Here is a 27806-nt window from a genome sequence, read left to right as displayed (position 1 = left end):
CATGCCTCTATCGACACTTGCCACATTTCCTCCCTCGTCCGCAGGCTAGCAACTAAACTTTCCCCCAACTACAGCACCTCTCCTTCCGCTGGACTCCTTAGGCCCACAACTTGTCATCGATTCGTAGGGGTCGACGTCGTCTGGAGGAGGCAGCTCGTCGATTCGAGGCAACAGCGCGTCAACCCATGCGGTGCATCATCGATTTGGGGCAGCAACTCCTCAATTTGAGTGGCGTATCCGGACTCCGGCTACTTGTCGATCGATAGATCGGGTGCCGCAGCACGCGGGACCCTGGTGAGCGGTCCGTGTGGCAGTCGGACTCCCCTAGCACGACCCACCAGCCGTCGAGCCCGATGCGCAAGATAATGGCGACGAGCATCCGGCGGCACTAGTAGCGCGGGGGCGGGGCCTCGCGGACAGCGACACGGGCATTGAGCTTCCCCTGCGGCTGGCCGGAGGGCCGCTTCAGGCGGATCGTGCGGGAGACCGGCGGAGGGTGGCGGGGCAGCAGGAGGCTGGTGGAGGGTGGGGGGCAGCGGGAGACCGGCGGAGGGCGTGGGGTAGCAGGAGACGCGAAGGAGAGAGAGGGGGTGTGGGAGGGGCAAGTGGAGGAATTTTGGATAAGGGGACCACTTTTAGCCTCTTTAGTCCATTTTAGCACCCTTTGAAGGGGCTAAAGGATTTGGGGAGGCTAAAGTTTAGCACCCCTGTTTAAATTTGATTAAAGGAGGAGCTAAAGTTTAGCCCCCTTCCCAAACACCCCCATCATGTCGGAGCAGTGTGTTGCTCTGTACAAATGTTCTTTTAAGAAGCTTATAACTGTTTTCACAATATTAACTGTTTCCCATGGACATATTAGGAATTACTACTGTACTATACAGTGTGTTGAGCCACTGTTAATTAGTAAAAGCGCGCAGGTGACCACCGCGGACGGGTACATCCTGAGCTTGCAGCGGATCCCGGGCGGCCGCGGCGGCTCCGGCCAATCGCCGGCCGGTAAGATCCCGGTGCTGTTGCAGCACGGGCTCTTCATGGTAAAAACTCCATTTAATTTGGTGGTGCTAATTTTGGGTAAAAACGTTTCAGCAGTAGAAACTGAAGCAGCAAAACGTTGTGACCGTACAAAATGAGATTGCAGTTTGCTTTCTTTTTTTAAAAAAAAAAAAGAGATTTCAATTATGGCGCGCAGGACGGCGTGACGTGGCTGATGAACTCCCCCAGCGAGTCCCTGGGCTACATCCTGGCGGACGGCGGCTACGACGTGTGGATCGCCAACAGCCGCGGCACCGTCTACAGCCGCGGCCACACCACGCTATCCTCCACCGACCCGGTGCGTGCGTCGTCGTCCCTGCTCCTCCGTCTATTGCGCCGCGCGCGCGTGATCTTTGGCAAGGATCACTAGGTCCTAATAGTGATCCGTGCAACGGCGCCTGCAGGCGTACTGGGACTGGTCGTGGGACGAGCTCGCCGGTGACGACCTGCCGGCGGTGGTGCAGTACGTGTACGCGCAGTCCGGCCAGCAGAGGATGCACTACGTCGGCCACTCGCTAGGGACCCTCATCGCGTTCGCGGCGCTCAGCGAGCGGCAGCAGCTCGGGATGCTGCGGTCGGCGGGCCTGCTCAGCCCCATCGCCTACCTCGACAAGGTCTCCTCGCCGCTCGCGCGGGCGGCCGCCGACGTCTTCCTCGGCGAGGTACGTAAGCTTAAGGCTGACTGGGAAGGATCAAGTCAACTGACTACGTATGCATTCTTTATTGTGTGTTTATTTTCCTGTCGCTTGCTGCAGGCTCTGTACTGGCTAGGGCTGAATGAGTTAGACCCGACAGGGTAATGGTCCTTAATTTTCACGCTGCTAATAACTTCTCATGGTTGATTGCTCAGATGGACACAAATTTCCTTCAGAGAGTTAATTAAAGTCATTTGCTGTCAGATGCAAGAGTATTCACCGTAAAATTGTTTGCTTTCATCAGGGAAACTGTTCACAAACTAGTGACTGACATATGCTCCCAACCAGGGATCAATTGCTACAATCTGATGTCAGTGTTCACAGGTAAACGGCGATAGGCGAGCCATCCGATTCTTTTTTGCCTTCCGATTGACCATACAGCTCAGACACTTCGCTTTTTTTAAAAAAAAATAATAATACATTGGGGCAGGTGACAATTGCTGCCTCGACAACTCCTCTGTCCAGGTGTTCCTTGCCCATGAGCCACAAGCTTCGGCAACCAAGAACATGGTCCATCTGGCTCAAAGTGAGTGCTAACTCCCAAGTCTAGCAAGCATCTATTTGAGAGAAGTCATCACAGTTCAATTTACTCACCAAGTGTAACTCCACAACCAAACAGTGATCCGCCGGGGGACGATCGCCAAGTACGACTACGGCAACGCAGCGGACAACACGAAGCACTACGGGCAGGCGACGCCGCCGGCCTACGACGTGTCGGCAATCCCCGACGACTTCCCGCTCTTCCTAAGCTACGGCGGCAGAGACAGCCTCTCGGACGTGCTGGACGTCGGCCACCTGATCCATCAGGCGCTCAAGTCGCACGATGGCGACAAGCTCACCGTCCAGTACCTGGACAACTACGCGCACGCCGACTTCGTCATGGCCGGCAACGCCCGGGAGAGGGTCTACGCGCCTCTCATGGCCTTCTTCAAGCTGCAGGAAAAATGACGGCGGGCGTGATTGTCACTACGGTAGCATTGTAAATGATGTGATCGGGAATGTGCAGAATGTAACCATGGAGATGTTTGAATGTCCATATGGTTGTACGCCATGTAATTTCTTCACAACCAAAATTCAAACGGTTACCACAAAGTTGGATCTGGGTAATGGCTTAGTGTGTACGGTGGCTGTAAGAGGACGAAGGGAAGGCAAAAAACATTCTATACCACTTTGATGAATTAATATGCAACGGGAAGACAGCACAGATTATCGTTGCAGTGCTATTCCCTATTGAAGTTCCATTCACAATGGAATTCCTCCAGTTAAGTTCCATCCCAATGCAATCTAGATATGCTTCACCTTCCGATAGTCGCATGCAATTTAATACTACATTTTCTTACTACCATTTCTTTTCATAGGCATTTTAGAAGAAATTTAACGAGTCACCAAAATTTTAATAGGTTCCATGACTTCCTGTCTTTTTTGGGGGACAAGTTTTTAACAAGATTTTGTTCAACCCATGACCCAAATCAAGAATCGTACAAAAATCTCACATATCGTAGACGATGGCTCATACGACAAAGCAAGAAAACTCACATTCCAATAAACACCTAAAAAATGCACAAAAAGACTATCTGAAAAGCCAAACAGTAGAAGGCGCTCTTAAGCAAAGATGAATATGAAAGAAGGCACACAGCAAAACATTCAGCATGAGGGTTTTCCTTCTCCAGCCGTTATTTCAGACATTTGGGACGGCGCGCAGGGTGGCCATCACCTCACATGTCTGAGGTCTGTATTTACAATTATGGATGGATAACAAATGCTGTTATTTGTTTTAGGACTTACACCTAAGCTACTTTGTGCCAGTGGTGTGCATGATTTCCGTCAGTTCTGCAAACACCATGAATTATATGTCCTACCCTATCAGTAAAACTGTCAAAGGATCTGTATCATCAGCACAGAAATATCATCACAGCATTTCGCAAAAAGACCCTGCAAATTTATAGAAGATAGTATCAAATATGCAAGTTTCTGAAAGAGCAATTGCAGACAAAGTGTCCTTTTTCAAACCTTTAGGATCACTGCCTAAAGCAAAATCAAGCACTGTTCAGTTGAGGTCAACCATATCACTTAATCAGTGACGTCTTTTTTGGTAAAATGAATATCCAACAAGAGCAGACAGTAATATAGTCCACAAAACCTGCATAAGAAAAGTAACTGGATCACCAGTTGAATTACGAATTTGCATAATATTAAATTTATCTAACATATATCATTTTACCAATGATGCTGTATATAAAATTACCAAAGCTCAAGTCAGTTGATTGTATGATGGAACTAAATTTCAACATATGGACAGTAGCGCTCAAGATATAGAAAATTACCATATTTATTGTATTCCATCTCTCAAGCTTCCTTATCCTGGATTGCATATCATCAAGAACACTATCTGTAGAAGAAATTTCTCGCATAGGTGAAGATGAATCTGAACTGAAGCTCCCTCCCTGTATTATGATCATTCCAATATATGAGAATAAGTAGACAGAAATCCATGACTTTTATCAGACAAACAGTTGTTCAAGAGCTAAATAGCCCTTGCACATTTTAAAGGCCCAGATGAGGCCATCAATTTACCCTGTTATACATGTAAAAAGAGAAATCAAATTGAGTTTTCTGCTATCATTTAGTTGTTGAAGAGCTAAATAGCCTTGTACTCCATTTTAGAGGTCCAGATGAGGCCGCCCATTAAGTAATAATATATACACTAAAGAGGAGAAATAGAGTTGAGCTGTCTGCTATTTTCTCAGTTGGGACCAGTGCAATAAATAGTGTTAATAGCACCCGCAATAGCACTAGTGGACCCCTACCGCTACAAGGCAGCAGACCTAAGATTGCAAGTGTGGACTTAGCGGATACTATTGTGCTTAGCACCAGCTATTGTGGGTCGCTATTGCTAAAGTTGGGCTGCTATTCGCTATGTTGATGATTAAAGTGACAATGAAGATGTTCCAAATGGCAATAAAAATGTTGAGAATGATAGTTTAGGCGATGATGGGATGACAAATAATGTTCTACTTCACTGACATGAGAATTTAATGTTAATAGTATTTATCCATGCATCTTTTTTTATCTGTTTATTTATGCTTCTTTCTGACTATTGTACCGTGAATTTAATTACTAACTCAAAAACTTTTATTTTTTTTAAAGAAACTTGTTAGTATCTCTATATGCTTCAAAATTTTGACTATTTTTTGAATTCCGATATTAGGACTTACTACCCGCGATCCACTACCCAGGGATTAATCTGCTACTAGACCGCTATACACTATTTATTACCTTGGTTGACACTATGGTTTCAGCTTCCAAGAACTGGCAGGAAATATCTGATTCCTGGTCAAACCGGTCATTTGCAGGATACTAAATTGAGACTAATTTTTATCTGAAATTTGTAACAGAATGACAATGATGAATTAAGGATTCCAGCCAAGATGCCTTATAATCAAACTGTGCTGCTTCCAGCAAAACTGGTAGGGGGCAGAAAACCAGCCAATTCTATGCCTTAGAAATGAGACCCTTCCAGCAGTAATAACTACTCCCTCTGTTCCAAAATGTAGGTCGTTTTGGGTTATCTAGATGCATAAGTTTTGTTATGCACCTAAATATAAGATTATGTCTAGATACATAGCAAAATTTATGCATCTAGAAATGCGAAAACGACCTACATTTTGAAACTGGGGGAGTAGATAGAATGCTACATTAATTTAAACAACAAAAAGACATGCTCAATAATATAGGCTAAACAAGAGGACCACAGTATTATCTGTTTGTAAAGCATATTCAAAAGGCCCAAAATGAAGTGATCTGACACTTCAACAAACGTGCCTCATTTATCATATATGGTACAAAATTACCATAAAGAACATTTTACTCGAAGAAAATTGCATAGGAGCTCCCTAGATTTGTTCAACTTACGAATTCATAGAGAGTAGTTAGGTCCCCCCAAACTTAATTCCTCAAGTATACTTAACTTTCAGACAGGGAAACATGTTTTTTGTCTGAAACATCAAGTAAACTTGACTGGAGGTGATGGGAGTAGTAGTATAATCCGACACGAAAATCTAAAATTTGTGGGAATTTTTTCTTACAAATTGGATTTATTTCGTACATTTATCGATGAGAAAATCTGGGGGTCAGAATTCCTTACAATTTGAAAATGTGAAATGAAATTTCAATAAAATAAAAAAGAAGTCTTCATGTCCCGTTATCAAGGGCCTCGTTTAAAAAAAATACGCCGTCTGGGAGCTTTACCAGGACTCACTAGAAAAACGCCTAAATCCAGAAGTAATCAGAAAAAGAAATTCCATTCTGGGAAAAAAGAGCAATATCGTATTCATCTTCAAGAAAAACAGAGATTGCGTTTTCATTATGGTCTGACAGAACGCCAAGAGCTCCAATTCTTTTTTCTAATAACGTTCCTCGTATGTTAATTGAAACAATATGGTAGCTTAGTGCAGACAATATTATTACTGCCCTCGTGAATAGCATCAAGAAAGGTTCCTAGCATGTTGTACAAAAAAATGTGCATACGTAGAAATCTATAGCAAACATACCTGTGACTGGATGAACTCAACCAGCTCCTGCAGCCTTGCAGCTTGCTGATTGTGAATACCAACAGAAACATTATCATCAGCTGGTAAGCTCTCCAAAATGATTTGAAGATAGCTCTGCATAGCAGCAAGGAACCATGAAACTGAATAAATACAGGAAATAAGTTATGTATATGCCTATGCTTCTCATGGATTGACTCAGGACTCCCAAGTCCTAACCAAACCTTTGTTGTGTATGAACCATCCAAGCTTAGTGCAGAACCAGCAGAGGAAACTATGTCTTTATTTGTCCCTTTAATTTGTAGATATGGAGTTGCCACACCTTGTAGATGGTCAACTTCTATTAAAATCTTCAATGGAGTGAAAAATGCATCAGAATATACTTGGTACTTAAACCAATGTAATTTGAACAGATACAACTGATCCTGCTTCCATCATAATATTTCACATAATGCTATATAAAATACCAGATGAGATGAGCATTGCTTTAGGTATGTAAAGTTACTTATTAAGTAGTTTCAAAGCACAAAATGTGAGATAGGTGCCAGATTCATATGTTCATTCATAATGGTTGTGAGGTACAGGAGATGCAGCAGTCCCTCCCAAGTAACAAGATTGCTCATCTACAGTATGTGTGCTTAATCATGCATAGCACAACAATTATCCCAAAGGATCATTAATCACTGTACAAGCATGTCATAAGACACAATTGCACTGGATTAGGCAGATTTTTACAAGAACAAAAATGATAAAGACTTTGGTCCCATTTGCGATAGGCTAGATGCAAGTTTGGCTCCTTAAAAAAGAAGAGCAACAGTTCTTAAAGAAGATAACAACCTTTCCATCTTGGTAAATGACAGCTGAAGCTTCAATATATGCAACAGCTTGGTAACTACAAAACAGGAACTGAAATAAATTAGTACATTGTAATAGTCGAAGGAATTTCTGAGAGGCTCAAATAATTTAGGAAATATATAGATGGCTTTTGCATATCAACCGAAAATTTACTAGAATACAATCCCAATTTTTTGTTTTATATAGCTCTTCTAGTAATAGCATAGTTCGCAAACTGTCTTAAGTTCAGGTGCACCATTAATTGAACATTCATACTGTTCTTTGGCAATAGTGCCATCATGTGACATCTTACACAGCATCCCACTCGAATGGTACATACTAAAATGGCAACTAAGTGCAACAAGAGACACATTAGTCACAACTCAAGATTTTTTTGTGCGTGTTTGTGTGACGTATGAGTTTCTAAAACTCTTCTTACCGCAGTTCTCCTGTGCATTTGAGGGAAAAAAACTAAAAGTTTGATGTTTACACCTTTGCACCAGCACTTAAATCAAGGAATGCCCAGTACATTTTTTCTTGAAACATGATAAAAGATAGATAATATCAAACAAAGCACCACTTACCCAAGCTTAAGAAGCCCTGCAACAGTGCTGGCACTGATATCAAAATCAACCTTTGGCTGAATAATAAAATTTCCTTCCCTTATAGGCTAGCATATATTGAAGGGAAAAGAAAGGGCAACATGTTACTGACTCGTGTCAAAGAAGCATAAATGAAATAAGATGATAAGTCTACAGACCTCTCGTATTAACAATGCAAATCTTCCTTCACAAATTCTAACCCGGATACACTCGCCTTCCGTGAGCTGTCCATTTGATGGTACGCCAGGAAGCCTTAAGTACACATCAGTAAAGTTCTGGACAGAGCTGCAGACTTTAGTAGCATCTAGTACCTTCAATATGTCTTGGTAGGACACCTAACAAAGGGAGCAAAAACTCATCACTACCCAAAACATGGAATGCACAGTGTTCCCCTAGGCGTCTGCATAGCTGCCCGATGACAAAACCCCACCTAGCCGATTTATCCATCCTAGGCAGCTAATATGTACAAGGCAGTCGCCTCGGCGTACCAAATCACCTATTAGGTACAAAGCATTGATCTGCCTCCCAACTATCAACTATCACCCAGGGGTTAACACTGGAAATGTAGGAATGTAAAGTTGTATGTTTACCTGTTTTTTACTTTTTAACACAAAAAGTGAGCTTTCAGGAGAGAGCACGGGATCAAAATCATTTTGAATCTTAAGCTGCCAAGTACAGAAGGAACGATGCATAAGTCTGAATGCATAATAAGAACAAAACAATGGACAGTTATATAAGGGGAAAATAATCAATTAGATCAACAATTATGTTTCCTGTACTAACATGAGCATGGACAAGATGCGGTTCAATGTATTGCTGAAACAGTGGAAACACAGTGGTCATGATTTCAGTCTGGGAAATAGAAAGGCCTGCACGGCTCTTGTCTCGCTGTATTCTTGTGATAAGGTGTGAATGAACTCCACCAACCTAATGCAAGGGGATATGTTAACCTCAAAACAAATATTTATGGTGAAGTAGGAAAAGGATGGAAACAGACTAGAAATCATTGAAGATTTGAAAAGAAGGATCTTACAACTGCAATCCACAAATCCAGCAATTTCCTTATAGCAGGATGTAAAGTATAGACACCTTCAAAGATTACCTGGTACGCAAATGTAAGTCAAGAAAGGATCACTCCTTATCCATGAGATCTAAGCATTGGAGAACGTAATAAATACCAAAAGTGTGCGTGGAAGACAGTATTATCAAAATCGAACCATATTCTACTACAGTGTCTTCATTCATTCAAATACAAATATGTCAACTTTCTCAGACTTTCATCAATCTATCTATCTATCAAGGTGAATGGGCCCCTAGCTGAGTTGTTTAGATGGTCTTAGTAGCACTCCTCAGGTCCTCGGGAACAGGATCCTCCCCACGCCACGCACCAACAGGATCCGCCAGCATGCTTGCACGCCGGCTGCACCTCCACGCCGCAGCCGGCGCATAGCCGGGATTGAGCCTGAGGCGACTTGTGATGCTTCCTCCACCAGAAACATAAAGAAGGTGATGCGGGCGCTGGACATCCTAGGCGAAACTGGGTATCAGCCAGGAGGCGCTTGACGAATATAGTAAGATGTTCACTTGGTCCTCATCGCTGGTCAATTCACATGCCCAAGCCCTTGCGGCTTTGTTTGGCTGGATTGTCCCTGACGAGGATGTGCTGGAGCAGGAGCTGAGGGCCTAATTCCCTTTTTTCCTGTGTGATCTGTTGGTCGTCTCTTGCTGTGTTATCATGAATCCGTCCAACATCCTATGCTGGAATGTGCGTGGCCTTAATTCTAGGGCCCAACAAGACTCAGTACGTACCTTGGTTAATGCTTCAAAGGTTGATGTAGTATGTATTCAGGAAACAAGGATGGATGGAATCACTCAAGGAATAATATTATCCACTCTTGGCTCGGATTTCTCTCACTTTGTGGAGCTACCTTCAGTTGGGGGCAGTGGCGGGATTCTGGTTGCTTGGAAGCATTGCCTTGGACCTGCGGAGGACGTCCGAGTGAACAATTATTGTGTCTCGGTTCAGTTAAGATGTGTATCGGGCCAACTTGGTGGCTCACATGCGTGTATAGGCCTCAAGGAGATGATAACAAGTTGCTCTTTCTACAAGAGTTGAGGGATGTGAGAGCAGCATGTCATGGACCATGGATAGTACTGGGAGATTTTAATCTTATTGTGAAGGCTGAAGACAAGAACAATGACAATCTGAACCGGGCAATGATGGGCAGGTTTCGCCGGTTAATCAATGACCTTGGGTTGCATGATGTGTACCTGCATGGCCGCAAATTCACTTGGTCAAATCAGCAAGATTCACCCACGCTGGTGAGGCTGGACAGAGTTTTATACTCTACAGAATGGGTCCTGACAACCTGCTGCAAAGTGCCACCACGGATGGATCTGACCATCCCCACTTTTACTCAGCCTCAATGCTGTCAAGCCGGGTAAAGCTACATTCCATTTTGAAGCTTTCTGGACCAAATTGGAGGGCTCTCAGGAGACGGTAGAGCTGGCCTGGACATCTGTCCCAGTGTCTACCTGTCCCTTTGCTACCCTTGCTAGAAAGTTCAATGCTACGGTCAGAGGTCTACAAAGCTGGAGCCACAGGAAGGTCGGTCATGTTAATTCTCAACTGGGCTTGGCCAGGAAAGTCCTTCATCAATTGGAAATAGCACAGGATGCTTGAACTCTATCTAACCAGGAAAGGTGGCTGCATCAACAGCTTAAGAAGCATTCATTAGCCCTCTCATCGCTGCAGCGCACAATTGCTAGAAGTTGATCTCGCATAAGCTGGCTCTCCAAGGGAGATGCAAACACAGCTCTGTTCCATTCACATGCCAGACACCGCAAACGAAAGAACTTCATCTGCAAACTCACTGCTGAGGATGGGCATGTACTCACCAGTCATGAGGACAAGGAAAACAATATTTTTTCCTTCTACAGCAGGCTATTGGGTGAAGCTCATGATCGAGAGGTTACTGTCAATTTGCAAGAGCTGGCCATCCCGCACCATGATCTGTCTGGACTGGAAGCTCCTTTTTCTGAGGAAGAAGTCTGGACTCTGGAAGACAATATGCTCAGTTCCTTCTGACAAGGCCCCAGGGCCGGACCAGGCAATTTCTATAAGCATGCTGGCCTATAATTAAAACTGATGTGATGACAGTTGTCTTGGCCATCTGGAGCAGGAAATTTGGAAACTTTGATTTGTTGAATTCAGCCTACGTCACTCTCATACCTAAAAAGGAGGATGCCATACACATCAAAGAGTACAGACCAATTAGTTTGGTTCACTCCTTTGCCAAGCTTATTACGAAAATCTTAGCCAACCGCTTGGCAGGCCGTCTTGATCAGATGGTTTCTTCCAGCCAGAGTGCTTTCATAAAAGGGCGGTTTATACAGGATAACTTTATGCTGGTGCAGCAAATGGCTCGTTACCTTCACCAACAGAAACAAGCCCGGATTCTGCTAAAGCTTGATATAACAAAGGCCTTTGACTCAGTCTCATGGCCTTTTCTGCTGGAAGTTTTGAGAAATTTGGGCTTTGGACAGATCTGGTGTGACATCATTAGTGGCCTGCTCACTTCTTCATCAACACAGGTGATAGTCAATGGCATTCCTGGAGAGAAAATCACATATCAGCGTGGATTGAGACAAGGAGATCCATTGTCGCCAATGTTATTCATTCTGGTCATGGATGTATTATGTTACATGGTGAAAAAGGCCTCAAGAGGAGGATCTACTTCAACCACTTGCTAGAAGGGCATTGCAGCACCGAGTGTCACTCTATGCAGATGATGTGGTATTATTCCTAAGGCCTTCAGCTGCTGACATTGATATCACTCTGGATATGCTAGAGCTCTTTGGAAACGCTTCTGGTTTAAAAACCAACATTCAGAAGAGCAGCGTACTGCCCATTCAGTGTAAACAAGAGGACAGAGACAATCCAATTGCATCTCCTATGTCAGCTGCTTGATTTTCCTTGCAAATATCTTGGGGTTCCTCTCTCTTTACACAAATTGACCAAGGCTCAAGTCCAACCAATAATTGATAGAATAGCAGACCAACTTCCCGGCTGGAAGGCTGATTTGCTAACAAGGGCAGGGAGGAAAGTTCTTGTTCAGTTTGTGCTTACTTCCATGCTTGTATATTTGACCATGGCTGTGGACCTCCCATCTTGAGCACTTAAGTCCATTGACAAGATCAGGAGGGGTTTCTTATGGAAAGGAAGAAAGGATGCTAAAGGAGGACATTGCTTGGTAGCTTGGCCCAAAGTTACTCATCCACTAGGCTTGGCATATCTAATTTGCAGCAACTTGGTTGGGCCCTCAGAATGAGATGGCTCTGGCTACAAAAAACTGAACCTGACAAACCATGGGCCTTCTTCCCCATCCAAGTACATCACTCGGTCAAATCATTCTTCTCTGTGGCCATCATCTCGGAAGTTGGCAACGGCAGGAACACTCTATTTTGGACTAACAGTTGGATCCATGGGCAGAGCCTTGATAAGCTTGTACCACACCTCTTTGGTTCAATCTCTAATCGAGCAAAGAAAAGAACAGTCCATGAAGCTCTAACTGATAGAAGATGGGTTACTGACATAAGAGGAGCTCTCACCCTGGATGTCCTAGTTGAGTACCTTGGCCTATGGGATTTATTATCAGAAAGAGCACTGCAGCCTGAAGTGGAATATTCTCACATATGGCGATTCTCATCATCCGGAAAATATTCAGCGAAGTCAGCATATGAGGCGATGTTTATTGGAGCCATCATTCAAACCTTGGGAAAGGATATGGAAGACTGGGCCCCCGATAAATGCAAATTCTTTATGTGGCTGGTTGCTCATAACAAGTGTTGGACGGCTGATCGGCTTGCCAAAAGAGGACTGCCACATCTTGAGCAGTGCCCTTTTTGTGACCAAGAGGAGGAGACAATCGATCATCTGTTATTATCTTGTGTTTTTGCGCGCCAGACTTGGTTTGAAGTTTTGCAAAAACTTGGTCTGCAAGTGCTTGTTCCACAGACTGAGGATATTTCCTTTGAGGATTGGTGGAACAAGGTTAGCAGCATGGTGAATGGTCAGTTTAAACAGGGGCTCAATTCAACTATAATCTTAGTGGCCTGGTCACTCTGGAACCATCGGAATCGATGCGTTTTTGATGGACTTCAACCTAACCTAAATGGCCTTCTGTCTGTTATTAAGGATGAGCTGCACATGTGGGAAATGGCTGGGGGGTTCTTCAGGTTTTTTACCTTTAAAAAAGCCTGTGCTTCACCCTTCTTTCTTCATAATATATTGATACGCAGCTCTCCTGCGTGTTCAAGAAAAAAAAAGGTCCTGGGGAACCCCGTGGGAGCGAATTTCAGGCTGGGGTTCAAAAAATCCCCTCATCTGTCACCACACCAAAGCACAGGTCAAGGCCTGGCCCAGGTCGCAGCTGTGGTTGGTTTAGTCACATAATGGGTTACGGGCCCCGTGTAAGGGTGGGGCAGAGATTCGGGGGTTTTCTCGCGTGAGAAGGTCCTTCTCTTAGCAAAAACCTAGGGGCTGTCTTACCCCCCGCAGGTCAAGTTTTTCATCTCTCTATCAAGTATACCATAAAATTAAACAGAACCATTCAAACCGGAGATATGGAATTGCATATTCAGAAGATATCACAATGTACCAGAGGATTTAATTCTCCAGAGATGAATACCTTATACTTCCAATACGATAATTGGAAATTTCCAAAATTAGTATCATGCAAGAATAGAAAACTAGGGCAGTTGAAACATAGCAAAATGTACTCAATGAGAGGGTTGGATGGATATATACTTTACCACTCCACTTTCCTCAGAGACTTGAAGCTCCTTGAACCCCTTTCTGCTGAAGTTTTCAAAGTCAAAGCAAGGAACTTCCGCCTTATGACTATTTCTGATTTCCATAATGGTCTGTGTTATAATAATAGTTATAGACAGTAACTAATCAACAATATAGTTGCTAAGATCATGAATTAACACCATAAACTATACAATTTCATAATATAAAATGACCATACATGCCCCTTATTAAATTCTCTCAAAACTCTTTGCTACAACCACTAAACCCCCTTCACATCATTTAATGGGTGGAAGATGGAAACTTGCAACAACAATAGACATTTTGGAATGGTGACTCTCGAGTAACAAGACTCATGTTGTGAAATAGAGGGATTAACGTGCAAACCAAACAATAAGCAACTACAGGTAAATGATAAAGCTACAGACCTATACTGGAACCAGAATACTACCATAAGCACTGTAACTAGGGGGTTGCCGATAATCATAGAGGCCTAATATTATTTTTATGACTTAACTTTCATAGAGAAACAAAAATAAGGCAGCACCTTTTGTGGTTCATATATATTTAAAGAACCGCTGAACCATGAACCGACTACTTTAGGCTCTGTTTGGCATTGATTTCATTAACATGTTTTGGAACTGCTCTAGTAAGGACCAGTTTTTGGTTGCTGCACTGTGGTATCTAGTCCGTTTTTAGACTCATCCTTTACATTGTTTATGTTTCTATAGTTACTCTGAATTAAAGAAAAACACAATTACTAATATCAGCATCTGCACATCCTAACTTGCAGGATCATTAATTGCCACACCTTCAAAATACCAGTGACAATGGTAAGTATGCAAGTTGCACTGATACCAACATAAGGAAATTCGGTAACTGCCTAACCATCAATTTTTGATAAACTAGTTTTGATTAACCTCGCATGTTCAGAAATTTGGAAGCATTCGAAGCATAAGTTACCATACGAAATGAAAAGGTTATAGCACCTTAGTCAGCAAAGCTATATCCAATGAGCTATAATCATCATACTTATAATCTCTCACTTGTTCAGGCTTGTAATAACTTTCCAAGCTTACAACTTCACAGCCAATTATATTTGCCATCTTCTGAGCTAAACTTGTCTTTCCCGATCCACTAGGACCACCTACAAATAATATCAGGAAAAATAGTACAAACTTCAGCACTTAAATCAAAACCCTGAAACGAAATTTGCTAACCAAATGTGGTACCAAAGAGAAAGAGAGGGGGAGAGAGAGAGAGATCTTTGCTATGAAAGTATAGCAGAAACACCAAAAAAAACAAAACTATATTAAGAATGCACTACAGAGGTAGATTAACCCAACCGAGAAGGTTACAGTTTGTGCCTCCCGGAATCTCATGCCTTCTCTGAGTATATGAAAATTAAAATGCACTTGCCTAACCAAGTAATTTCCACGCCTCAGTACTTACTGGATCTTCTTTTGACATAAGTAACTAGCTCCTGTTGTATGATTTGGGGAAGATTTTTCCCAATACTTTGCCTAAGGGCGTCACTACTGTATAAGGTCACCATGGGCCTTAAGAAGTGGGGATGAGGCTAAAGCCAAGTTGTGGTTACATATAAGGCCTTGGAGGGCTTTAAGACGTATTCACACATTAATAAAAAACATAGAGTAAAATACACCGGCGGTCCCTGAACTTGTCTTGTGGTGCCATCCGGATATCTAAACTCTCAAAATGCAGCTCTCCAAACTTGTCTCAACGTGTCATCTGGATCCATAAACTCTAGAAGTGCATATTTAGACCCCCCAAACTTGTCCTCGGGTTTCATTCGGGTCCCTAAACTCTCAAAATACATTTTCAAATCTTAGAACTTGTCACCTGTCGCTGATGGCAATGCTTCTTCCTCGCTCATTGCCTTCACAACCACCTTATGCTAGTGATCACGCATGTGTTGCTAGGTGCTTGATTGGGGGATCTTAAAATGCACTTTGAGAGTTTAAGGACTCGGATGACACCCTGAGACAAGTTGGGGGACCTAAAAATGTGTTATGGCATCTTGAGACAAGTTCATGGATCTGAAAATACATTTTGAGAGTTTAGGGACCTAGATAACACCCCATGACAAGTTATGGGACTGCCCGTGTATTTTACTCAAAAACATATATGGCAATTATTATTTTTCCCCTTCCCGTTAATCATTTTCACCCCCCCCACCCTCCAAAAAAAAACATTTTCCACAATATTTCCCCTTTCCCTCTCTTTCTAGCTTGTCTAGATCAATCCTAAAGGTTACTTTCCCCCTTCCCTCACCACCATAGTGCCCCTAATCACAACACAGCACCCAGAGTTGGATCTTTGGCAGGGGGTACACAAAAGGAGGGACTCAATGGAGGAGGTGAGGTGAGGATAGGGTGGAACTCAACGACGCAGCTCAGTGGCTATCAATGGGAGCACGGCAGCACCCTCCTCCCCATGGGGTGATGTCCTATTCCAATGCCCCTTTTTCATACCAGCATCTTCCTCCCCATTGTGTGCTATCCTCCCCATTCTCTACTTCTCACCCATGGCGGGCAACAATGAGTAGCACCATCCTCATTCTCTCCCATGTCTGACAACAACAAGAAACAGTGACAATTGTTGCAAAATTTTATCTGAAGCCTAGAGGTGGGTCTTTAGTTTTTCCTGGCAAAGACCAATGTCAAGTGTATAAGGTATCCCTTTTTTGTACTCTGTAAGGTATCCTTAAGGTGCCAGTTCAGCCTTAAGGTCTCCCTTTGCACAACAATAGGGGTGCCCTAGGCAGTTACCGTCACTGATCAGAATCAGTGGATATACTGACATTTAAATCAACACCAGGAGAGCATGATATGTAACCAGTGCAGAAACATAAAAGAGATAAACCCACTAACAATAGTAATACTTGCACAACCAGATTCCCATAAGTATACAGTGATGAAATGAAATTCTGCCTAGATCTTAGCATCCAGCACAGCATACACCACTCAGACCAAGAATAGGTACATTTTTGTCCCAATAATTGTACATCTGTATCCATTATTTTTGGTGTTTTTCCAGTCACTGAAGCCTACCATCACTGGAAATCCATTCAATTAGGATCCTGACCAAGCAGTAGGAACCTATAATTCTAAAATACTTCAGTAGGAACCTATAGTTCTAAAATTGCTATTATGAATATTTGGATTTGTAAGGCAAATTGAATGGTTTCTGAGCCAGATGCAATTCTATATAACCTTTTTAGCCATCAACTACAAAAAGGCAGATGTTTTCTCTACAGTTGAGTCTAAACGCTAAACACAATTCTACAATGTTGAGAAAAAATGGTGGAGGAATTACCAATCCCAACAATCACAGGATAACCTTTGTTCTCCAACAATGCCTGATAGATAACATAATACACAATTAATGTGATATCAGTTACATATGTTTATAAATTAACAATTGGCATACATAGACTTGAGGCTCCATTTACCTGAATTGCTTGAACTGATAGAAGAAGGCCCCTATCCAAATCATAGGAATCTGGAAGAGGAGCTAGCTGGATGTTACTTCTTGAAGAAGAATCTGAAAACATGTAATAGATAATCATTACATGCTATTGATTGGACTCCATGGTCCTAAGCCTCTTCTTTTTCTTTCCAAAATAGTCCATGGAAACAGAATCACAAATTCCCATGCAAAATTAAAGTTAGTAACCTGTGATAAACTGCCATTTTGCCAGAACATGTTCCTGTTCCAACTTTTTGGGCGGAGATCTCGTCCACGGTTGCATCAAGTCATCAAGATTTGTAATGTTTTCAGCAGAAACACGAATTGGTTTAGGTGCAGCAATTTTCTTTTCTTGGCTTTCAGTTAGAAGTGTGCTAGAGACTGGTGGTGGTGTATTAAGTCGCGGAACCCCTAATATCAAAAGGGCAACTTATTAGCAAACTGGTCTAGTTGCAAATTAAGGGAATAATGGATATTTTTACCTTTGCTATCCAATATCATTTCTAGGTATGACTTTGTGATCCATGGCCCCTTTATACCAAGCTTAGAAGATTCCGCTGCAACAACCTAAATTATGTAAGTCAGTTAAATTTTTTCAATCTTTATCCAGTGTTCAATCACAATTTAAGAATTCATAATCATAGATATTTCTCCTCTTGGAGAAACATGTTGACAACACAATGACAGCAGTAGCAATCATGAACATCAATCTTTCAATTAGTCCACTATAACATTCACAACATAAAAGGTCCTATAGCTCCAGGTATCTGATGTTGGCCCAAAATGACCTTTTCCATTAATCACACATAGATAGCAGTTTGGGGGGGGGGGGGGGGGGGGGGGGGGGGGGGGGGTACATATAGAGATAAGGCAGGGGTAGGTAGCAGGGGTAATTTAGGAATAAGTAGCTACTACATAGATAGATAAGGTGCACATGCACCACCAACTACACCCAACACACACATGACTTATGCTATCACCTGATATACAATTCATAAGCTTCCTAGAAGTAAACAGGTATAACAAATAGTTGATGTATGTTAATGACATCTCTTATTAATATTATAGGAATAGTTGTGTTTTTAAGGGTGCCTCGCCTAATTTCAGCATTCTCATGCAAGACATTAGAGATGAGGCTAAATTGTGTATGGCAGGGGCCAAAAAGCCTTAATAGCGTGTGGCCATGAGAGTTTATATGGTCGATGGTCGTGTCCTAGTTTTATTCAACGAACCACTATGTAATTAGCATCACACAAATGGGTGAGTCTTCTTAGACTCCTTTTCTTCTTAATATAATGATACGCATTAGGGGGGAAAAGACACATCTTAACAATGACATAGGAGGAAAATTTAATATACAAGTGTCAAACTCAAATATTTAATATGAAAATGTGATAATGAGCATTAAAGAAAAATATTAACGAGTTATATGACCATATGCAATAAAAGTCAGACTAAATATTTTAAGCGAAAAAGCAGACATAATTGAAGCACAAGAAGATGAAATCAACAAATTTTAGCACAAGATAAAAGGTACTAGCATTTATCAGATTTAAGGATGGACATAAAACAGTAGGTGGCAAAACCCAGGAATGGACATCATGTTTGATTAATTTAGAAATCCCCAAGATTATAGAAAAAAATGAGTGCGATGCAGAGCACAAATGAGTCATAACTCATCACCTAGCATAGAAGAATGTATACCTTTCTACTTGGGCCTTTTAACACCAAAAAGGTCTCATTTAGGGTGTCGATGGCCTCTACCGCTATCAGTAATTGATCTCTATTGACAGACGTGCTTGTACGTTTAAAGCTAACAACAACACTGTATCCCAAGGCCAACAATCCTCCAAGAGTTGTTCGTCCAACCTGAGATCATTCAGAAACATGCAGCATGGTCAGAATGTTCACCTACAATGCTGTAAGTTTTAGTGGTACAAGGTGTCCCATAAAACAATTTAGCTCTTTATATACGAAGGGCTTCACCCAGACTGACAATAAAAACACTTGTTCGTTGTGACTTAAATGCAATAAAGTAATGAAACATATTTCATCTTAGGGAGTGTGATCCAGTAGAAGCTGCATAAGAAATTATGTTTTAATATCATTCCCGAATAAATTAAGATCATCTGCAATATCTTGCAGCATAAACACGCATTTATATGAAGCACTGTATACCAAAAAGAAGGGCAAGCAGACACACTGTTACGGATGCATTTGCTGATGAGAAATGGCTAGAAGGTATTCAGGGGGAGATATCCTTGGAAACGCAGATGGAATATCTTGAGCTATGGGACATATTAGAAGGGGTGGAACTACAGGAGGGGATTCCTGATAAGCATATTTGGAAGTTTTCAGCCTCAGGAGACTACACAGCTAAATCTGCCTGTGATGCACTTTTTGTGGGAGCTCTCAGCTTAGCACCGTATGAGCGTATCTGAAAATCTTGGGCGCCTCGTAAGTGTCGCTTCTTCATGTGGCTGGTTGCTCACAATCGCTGTTGGACAGCAAACAGGTTGGCTCGGCGAGGCCTTCCTCACCCAGACAGATGTGTGCTATGTGATCAAGAGGAGAACATTCAGCACCTCTCATTGGATGTGTGTTTGCAAGACAATTCTGGTATGACATCCTACTTAGCATCGGTCTTGCTTCGCTTGCCCCACAGCTGGTCGATTTGTCCTATGATGCTTGGTGGGACAAGGAGGCATTGAAGTAAGCGGAGATGCGCGTAAGGGTCTGAATTCCCTCATCATCCTTGGCGCCTGGACCATCTGGAAGCATTGAAACGATTGTGTCTTCAATGGGGCTGCCCCTAGCATGTCTTCGGCACTCAACATTGCTAGGGAGGAAGCCCTCTTATGGTCTATGGCTGCTGCTAAGGGATTATCCCAGTGCACAGCTTGGGGTGATGGTTAGAGGATTTTTTGGTCAGGTCTTCCTTCTCAGTCATAGGTGATTAAGCTCCTTTTTGGTCAGCTTGTGTGTGTGTGTTTTGGGTCTATGTATGACTCCAATCTCTTCTATTAATACAATGATACGCAGTTGTCCTGCATATTCAAGAAAAAAAATAGTAATCTCTAGTTGCAGTGCAGTAAATCAACCCCCCAGTAACTCTGGGAGCTTGGTGGATGATGGCAAGTAAAAGGGTGGACAGATTGTTGAGAAAAAGATTTAACTCCCCGGTAACTCTGGGAGCTTGGTCGATATAAAAAGAAAGCAATGATTGTGTGTTCAACAGAGCATCACCGAGTGTTCAAAGGGGGTCCTTCGGCTGGTGGGAAGAGGTCTGTCTGTAATGTGACGCCTAACGTGAGAGCCTTATGCACCTGTCCTATGTATTCAAGAAAAGTAATCTAATGTTTATTACATGTTTGAGTGAAGGATGCCGTTATGCCCTGTTTGGCAAAGCTATAGTTCCAGAAAATTTTTGGATCACTTGAGCTAGATATTGGTAGCTCCAAAAAATCCTGGAACTGGAGGAGCAATCCCAAACAAGCCCGTATATGTGCTCTCAACACTGGCAAACACATACTATTTCACCTTAGTAAGACAGCACCAATTCTCTTTCCAGAATGATAAAGCAATGCAAGTTTTCAGTTCTTGTTCAGCAACATAAGGAAAAATAAAACAGATCCTTTTAAGATCAGTGCATACCTCAAACTCAGCTTTTGGACGGATTATAAAGTATTTGTCAACAATCCTCTGGTCTCCAAGAGATAGGTAGTATCTTATTCCACATTGTCTTACTTTAATCCAATCATCAATCTTCATTTCTTCAGAAGCAAAAGGTGGCCTAAGGTACATCTCAATAAAGCTGGGATAATTAACAAACCAATCATCACAAAGTAAAATGAACACACATAAGGTTGATGAAGGTACAAGGGAACTCTACAGAGGCTGTCAGGATCCTGATCTTGGTAGTATCTTTAACATTTGACAGGAATAATCATAAAATTACAATCCTGCCAGATTTATAAAATCACAAACATTTCTAATGAAAATCGTTGACAAGATTTTGTAGTTTGCACGCATTTGAGTGTGATATGTGCTACCCCATGTATTTACTAAAAAAATTACACAGCCGCATGTACAATAAATGTTGTAGTCCCCCCCCCCCCCCGAAAAAAAAAACTTTTTTTTGGGTGGGGTGGGGTGGGGGGGTATGCTGCCCATGTTCTAAATGGATGCATTTATTCAAAGGATATTCAATTATACGTGTATTGTTTAAATTTATGCCGTATACAGGGTGAAAATGAAATAAAAAAAATACACTGATAGAACTAGAAGTAATGGAAGTGTTGACAAAGGTTATGTTGACTTAGTTTGCGGTCAGGATTGTGTTAGAACCAATCCTGATTCCTGAGCACAAATAATTAACAATTTTCAAGTTACTATCCATGACCCAATATAGGTTTAAGTCCAAGCATACAATTGTGCAATCGCACACTCCTACAATCTTGACAACCTTAAACTCTCAGAACTACTCCAGCTGAGTGTGCAAATAAATTAAGAGGGTGAAGAGGATAGATGCACTCACTTCTCAGTTTCTGCTTTATTTTGATCAAAAGAATAGAACTTTGTGCCATCTGGTGACTACAATAAAATAAGAAAAGTTAAAAAAAAACAAAGCATATAAGTAGGTGGAAAGAATAAGCATAGCTACAAGCAAGCAATTAGTAAGCACATTATGATTGTGTACCACAGCTTAATTTCGCTGGATATTAGATTGTGAGGATAAAAAACCACTTAAAATGAAATGTTGAAAATGAGCATGAGTAAAAAGGCCACATTTCAGTCGAGGTCTTCAAATTCAATATTCAAATGTAACATAGGTTCATAATTATGGCATTTCAGATACAGCATTCGCCACATGTAGAATTTTCTGAAAGCAGTGTGCTCTCCAAGGCCAACCTTTTGCTCATTTAGCATTTACAATTTACAGTTCTGACCAATTTGATCACACATACACTAAAAACACAAGATTGAAATGCATCTGTTTGTAAAATCAGCGCTGTCAAATTAACATTCAAATATGAACATTGAACTGAATTTAAACAGCAGTATTTTTGTCATGAAACGTCACAGGACGATCAGGTAAAACTAGTGAATGACTACAAATATCATTCTTGAAATGACGTAAGGGTTTTCCAGCTAAGAACAGAAATTAAAGGAATCTTAGGTGGAATACTTCAAAGTGCAAACCGGTCTCTGGCTGACCAGTTGTCATAGGCTGGCATGGAACTGGTGCAGGAAGTACAAATGGGAGGCGCAAGGATGTGTGACCCTAGAGCTGTCTGGAGGCAGGACAAGGTACGCCTTGGACCCAGACACGGACAAGAACATACTCCATACAATATTCTTCCTTAATCACAATCGATATGCCTCAGTTCCTTAGGTCGTGATAAGGCCCTAACAAATGTTAGCTAATCACAGCTATGTCAAGAATGGGATACATAACCTCAACACCTCTAATTATCCTAACAAACTGGGAAAGCAAGCAAATTCTTAACTATCTGTTGACCGCTGTGGTCATGTGAAGATGTGGTTGGATATATAAGATTGGCTAGTGCCAGCACCTGGCATATGTGCAGCTCCAATATTGCCAGCATTGACGCTTGTTGTGCTAGACTCACTAAAGCTAGTACCCCAATACTGTGTGTTCAGAACTAGGCGACCAACCATCTAGCAGGAACTGTTATAAGAATTTTTGGTGCAAGGACTAACAAAAGAGGATGCTGACACAATGTTATTTATTCCAGAAAAATATGATTATTCATCTCAATAAAACAAAAATAATACCACATTTTTTAAAAAAAACTTTCATCCAGTCAAGAATACTATATAGTATATAATAAAAATCATCAAAGATTAAAAGAAATGAATCTTGCATGAAATAAGCAGCAACATTGATATTAACAACAGTATTAGTAAACAGCAATCCTTTGCTGACCTCATTTTTGCACTTTAGCTTGTAGTAAGGTTCTCGGAATGAGCAGACAAAGCTGTTGTCAATCCTAATCTGCACCAGTAAATCACTAGCAAACATCATGACCAAAGAACTGAATGAATGCCAAAAAACAAAAGAAGATAACAGCAATGGATAGACAAACGGAGTACTTGTGCATGATGCAGGTCTGGCTCAATGTGCTTCCTAAACAATGGAAATATGCTGTCGATCAGATAGTCCAATGAGCAAGAATCTCCAATATCATGCTGAACTTTAGAAAGCAGACTAAAATGAACACCACCAACCTGAAACTCATTTGCAAGGTTACTCAACAGGTAAGATTACTGTTCTGCGAATAAGTCTTCACAAAAGTAACTAACAGAATGTAGAGAATTATCATGTTTACCACAGCAACCCGGATATCAAGCAATGACCTTAGTGTTGAATGCAGAGCATACGCACCATCAACAATCACCTAGAAGGATAACTTGTATCAGAAGACATAAAATTGGCAAAGAATTTATATTAGTATAGCATGTATTGCTGAGATATTGCACCACTCCAGATGAAGAAATCTTCAGTTCCCTCCAACCTGTGCGTTTCTTCTCTTGAAAATCAACTAGTGGCACCATCGTATCTTTACCCTTTACAAGATCCTGCTCAGTAGACATGACCATATGGGAGTCAACACCATATCGATAAAATTTGTGCAATTAACACTTGAAACAAGCAAACCACATACAATTAAAATAGCGCAATCAACATGTAAAATATTGAGCCAACCAACTGTGCTGAGTATCGATAAGAAAAGCCAGCATTAGTTTTACAAACTTTGGACAAATCTACAAAATAATAATACCAAATTTGTGCATATAAAGGTCCAACAGCAAATCATCACAGTAAAATACCAAAACCATGGGGAGCAGTCTCCAAGATATATTTGATAAAACTAAAACATTACACCATAAGAGGCTGTTTGGTAGTCAACCACATCCTGCCACGCTGCAGGTGTGATGGCGCCACCGTTTAGCGCCGACTTTCGGTGCCACACACTGTGGAGGGATTTGCTACAGTTCTGCGTGTGCCTGACAAATCCATTTCTCCAACCAGGCAGCAGCCAGACTTCTTGTGGCGCCGCAGCACCTTGGGCGTGGCAAGTGGAGGCAGAGTACCAAGCAGGCCCTAAGTCTTCGTAGAGGTTAGGGATGCTAAATCTTGCAGAATCTGGACCTTTCAATGTCCCAATACACTAAGAGATTTAAAGCATTATAAATTCACAGGTAAGTAGATCAGAACCAAGGAGTATTGGGTTTTCCATATACTGACACCATTATTTATTTGGTGATCAGGCACATAAGTTCCCAGCTTAGATAACACTCTGGATTTGCACTTTATTACCTCTATAAGACAATCGGAATGCTTGTTCACACAAGTATGCGATATGTGGCCCTGAGCCCAACCTTTAATGCAGTTGAAAGGCACAGGCACACTGCTGGTATAATGGAAAGAAGATATGCTAGAACTTACAAGAACAAAAAAATGAAAGGATATAAGCTAAGTCTAGGTAATCTATGCACAAGGATAATAACAAGAAGGCTCTAAGCACTAAAAAGGAAGTGCCTAACAGCATGTGACAGGGAAACCAACACATTGCTGTATATATATATGTGTATATATATATATACATATGCAAAGATCTAATACAAGAATAAGATATGTCCTTCTAATTCAGTCGCATGTAGTCACTATTTATTAACTGGCCAATAATATTTGTAAAGCCCAGGTTCCATTTGTTCCTGCACGACCATAACCAAAAGTTCAAACAGCTGTTAAATCGCCATGTAGTCATCATACGGCAATATCTTTTAGTGCAAATTCAATAAGTGTGACTCCCTTATAAAAAAGAACGGTTCTATCGTTCAATCCCATAGAGGACTGAAAGAGAATTTGATGGCAAAAAGGTAAACACCGGATAGTGGATACTTCTTTTTCTGAAAACAACTCCATGTATCCCATGCGTCCCCCCATTAATTCAATTCTCCTTCAACAACGACCACTAGTGCAGCCCTACCAAACGGTACAATCGGCAAGCGATTGAAGCCCACCAGTTCTCACCACACCTTGGACCGTCATTAAAGCAAGCAGCTGGTGTGCATCTAACCAATCCGACCCAAAACCCAATTGGTCGAGAGGAGGGAAAACCCAGACCCACACCTGGAGGTTGCGCGTGAGTGCGTCGAAATCAATGGCGTCGATGTCGCTGCTGCCATCATCGCCACCAGCTCCCGTGCGGTAGTCCTCCATGGAGACAATCACGACGCACCCAAGGACCGACGCCACCTTCTCCGCCAAGCTGCACAGCACAACACCACGAAAAGCACTACGAAATCAACACCTCTCCCCAAAAATTAGCGCGATTGATAGGGAGGAGCGTATGATGTCGCCGCCGTACCTGGTCTTGCCGGAACCGGTGGGTCCGCCGATGCCGACGGTAACGATGTGTCCATCCTTGCGCGCGCGCAGCTCCTGGATCGCCTTCACGAGGAGGTAGTACCCGCGGTCGAATGACTGGGAAAAACAGCGGAGGAAGGGATTAGGGCGAGGAATGGATAAGGAGAGAGAAGGAGAGGGGAGACGAGGGGGAGAGGGTTTACCACGTGGAGGGGGAGGGACTGGAGGATGGATGAGGATGCGGCGGCGGAGGCGGAGGTCGGGGAGGGAGGGGAGGAGGGGTGGTGGAGGAGGAGGTCGCGGCCGCCGGCCTCGAGGCAGCGCTGCACGAGGTCGGCGTTCATGGCGACGCCGCGGAGGTGGAGTGCGGAGAAAGGAAGGGAGAAGCGTTTGTTGCTTGTAAGTTGCTGGAACTGCCACTGCTGCTGCTTGGCGTGTGGGACGCTGGACCCGGCGGCCTGGGGCAGGGTTGGGCCGAGCCGGACGTATGGGCCAAATTGACAACATATGAGGTAGCACAAAATTGATAAACAAAAATAATTAGGGGGTGTTTGGATACGAGGTGCTAAACTTTAGGAGTGTCACATCGGATGTTCGGATGCTAATTAGAAGGATTAAACATGAGCTAATAATAAAACTAATTGCAGAACCCCTATACTAATTCGCGAGATGAATCTATTGAGCCTAATTAATCCATGATTAGCACATGTTTACTGTAGCAGCACATTGTCAAATCATAAACTAATTAGGCTTAATAGATTCGTCTCGTGAATTAGACTCCATCTGTGCAATTAGTTTTGTAAATAGTCTATGTCTAATACTCCTAATTAGTATCCAAACATCCGATGTGACGGGTGCTAAACTTTAGGAGGTGTTTCCCAAACACCCCCTTAGCTTGGCTCCCTATGTTGAGCCTTGATCCTTCTAGTTTACCCCTTGTTTACTTCCCTCCAAACTCCCAACTTTGACACTATGCAAAAAGAAGATTCCCCATCACATCAAACTTGCGGTACATGCATGGAGTACTAAATGTAGACGAAATCAAAAACTAATTGCACAGTTTTGTTGTACTTTGCGAGACGAATCTTTTGAGCCTAATTAGTCAATATTTGGACAATAATTCACAAATACAAACGAAACGCTACAGTGTCGCATTTATGGCAAAATACCAATTTGGCACCTCCCAATTTGGGAAGTAAACAAGGGCTTATTTGGCTGGATAGCAGCTCGCGAGCCAGCTCGTTAACAAAACGACAAAAAATAGCTGCTCGGCTCGTTAAAAAAGGCCTGGTTCCGGTTCCTTATTTTTAGCACCCGTCACATCGAATGTTTAGATACTAATTAGGAGTATTAAATATAGACTATTTACAAAATCCATTACATAAGTGGAGGCTAAACGGCGAGATGAATCTATTAAGCCTAATTAGTCCATGATTTGACAATGTGTTGCTATAGTAAATATTTGCTAATGGTGGATTAATTAGGTTTAATAGATTCGTCTCGCCGTTTAGCCTCCACTTATGTAATGGGTTTTGTAAATACTATACATTTAATACTCCTAATTAGTATCTAAACATTCGATGTGACACGTGCTAAAAATAAGCAAAAGTAACCAAACAAGACCGAAGTCTACCGAGCCGAGCCAAGCCCCAGCTCGTGAGTTCCTGGCTCAACGTCCAGTCCTAGCTACATGGCATGCGTGAATCTCCAACGATAAAAGATGTATAAACCTATATACTATTTCTTGTGAACTGTGGATAGGATTCCTTCATTTCTATCCATATCACTGTAGACTGATTTTGCATATGTGTATAAGGAAGAAAGTTACTAAAACTTGTTATTAAGGTTTTTTTTCCATATTTTAGAGTAAAATGAAAACGAAAATAGTAACAAAAATATTGAAAAATATTACAGGAGAGCCGAAACAAAAAATAACCCCATCCCTTGCTGTCTTTCCCGACCACACACAAAAAAGGATTGGATCGTATGTGTTCTTCATGTTTTATGTGAACTATTTGGTGTTTAGACCCTATATTTAATCTGAATTTGATTTTTCCAAATTTCAGTATAGTCTGCTAAAAGCATTATCCCTAACACTGAATAGGTTATAGTGGACGCATTCCAGGTAGTTTGCCGGAGATACCGGCTAAGGCACAAACCACAATTTCTATGCACCTTTTTTCTATTAGATTTGAGCTTACACAACTCACAGTGACTGAGGTTAGTATTATAGAAGAATGATGACTGAGATGATGTGGAGGGAGCAAACCAAACATTAATTAATTCCATATGCAGATATGTGGCACAATTTGATTAAAAGGGAACAAGCGGGGTGATTCTTCATTTGGATCTCAGACTTAAATTTTATTTCCCAATCAAAGCATGAGTTCATTT

General features: G+C 42.0%; 2 protein-coding genes across 6 annotated transcripts; one reads left to right on the top strand and one right to left on the bottom strand.

Annotated features, from left to right (window-relative positions):
• Nucleotides 1-1214: 1214 nt before the first annotated feature.
• LOC117864549 (triacylglycerol lipase 2) lies at nucleotides 1215-2924 on the top strand. The gene is made up of 5 exons (XM_072295437.1): nucleotides 1215-1694; nucleotides 1788-1828; nucleotides 1972-2051; nucleotides 2158-2253; nucleotides 2347-2924. Exons 1-5 carry the CDS (start codon nucleotides 1527-1529, stop codon nucleotides 2673-2675), a joined length of 714 nt encoding a protein of 237 aa, XP_072151538.1. The 5' UTR covers nucleotides 1215-1526; the 3' UTR covers nucleotides 2676-2924.
• A 422-nt stretch (nucleotides 2925-3346) lies between these two features.
• Nucleotides 3347-25840, bottom strand: LOC117863070 (uncharacterized). 5 transcript variants are annotated; one of them, XM_034746652.2, is made up of 27 exons: nucleotides 25616-25840; nucleotides 25414-25529; nucleotides 25176-25314; nucleotides 23519-23617; nucleotides 23368-23436; nucleotides 23132-23266; nucleotides 22965-23033; nucleotides 21552-21607; nucleotides 20669-20828; nucleotides 18719-18883; nucleotides 17497-17581; nucleotides 17222-17425; nucleotides 16998-17089; nucleotides 16862-16904; nucleotides 14512-14669; nucleotides 13525-13635; nucleotides 8744-8812; nucleotides 8494-8637; nucleotides 8301-8375; nucleotides 7869-8045; nucleotides 7693-7778; nucleotides 7112-7166; nucleotides 6499-6624; nucleotides 6278-6391; nucleotides 4052-4171; nucleotides 3738-3867; nucleotides 3347-3659 (listed from the first exon to the last, which is right to left on the bottom strand). In XM_034746652.2, exons 1-26 carry the CDS (start codon nucleotides 25754-25756, stop codon nucleotides 3802-3804), a joined length of 2874 nt encoding a protein of 957 aa, XP_034602543.1. In that variant the 5' UTR covers nucleotides 25757-25840; the 3' UTR covers nucleotides 3347-3659; nucleotides 3738-3801. The 5 variants fall into 5 exon arrangements, with proteins under 5 accessions (XP_034602543.1, XP_034602544.1, XP_034602545.1 ...); XM_034746653.2 differs by having other exon boundaries at nucleotides 20669-20807; XM_034746654.2 differs by lacking the exon at nucleotides 6499-6624.
• Between the last annotated feature and the right edge of the window lie 1966 nt (nucleotides 25841-27806).

The sequence above is a fragment of the Setaria viridis genome, chromosome 7, assembly GCF_005286985.2.
Source record: "Setaria viridis chromosome 7, Setaria_viridis_v4.0, whole genome shotgun sequence".
NCBI lineage: Eukaryota > Viridiplantae > Streptophyta > Magnoliopsida > Poales > Poaceae > Setaria > Setaria viridis.
Note: the sequence above shows the minus strand (reverse complement) of the source record. Positions and strands in the feature narration are given on the sequence as shown.

Coding starts and splice junctions, on each gene's coding strand:
- LOC117863070 (XM_034746652.2), bottom strand. CDS start 25,756: ATGAACGCCGACCTCGTGCAGCGCTGCCTCGAGGCCGGCGGCCGCGAC. Junction 16,905..16,997: donor TATCAGTTCAAGCAATTCAG/GTAAATGGAGCC, acceptor GTTATCTATCAG/GCATTGTTGGAGAACAAAGG. Junction 14,670..16,861: donor TCCTGTGATTGTTGGGATTG/GTAATTCCTCCA, acceptor TATTATTTGTAG/GTGGTCCTAGTGGATCGGGA.
- LOC117864549 (XM_072295437.1), top strand. CDS start 1,527: ATGCACTACGTCGGCCACTCGCTAGGGACCCTCATCGCGTTCGCGGCG. Junction 1,695..1,787: donor CCGACGTCTTCCTCGGCGAG/GTACGTAAGCTT, acceptor CGCTTGCTGCAG/GCTCTGTACTGGCTAGGGCT. Junction 1,829..1,971: donor AATGAGTTAGACCCGACAGG/GTAATGGTCCTT, acceptor TGCTTTCATCAG/GGAAACTGTTCACAAACTAG.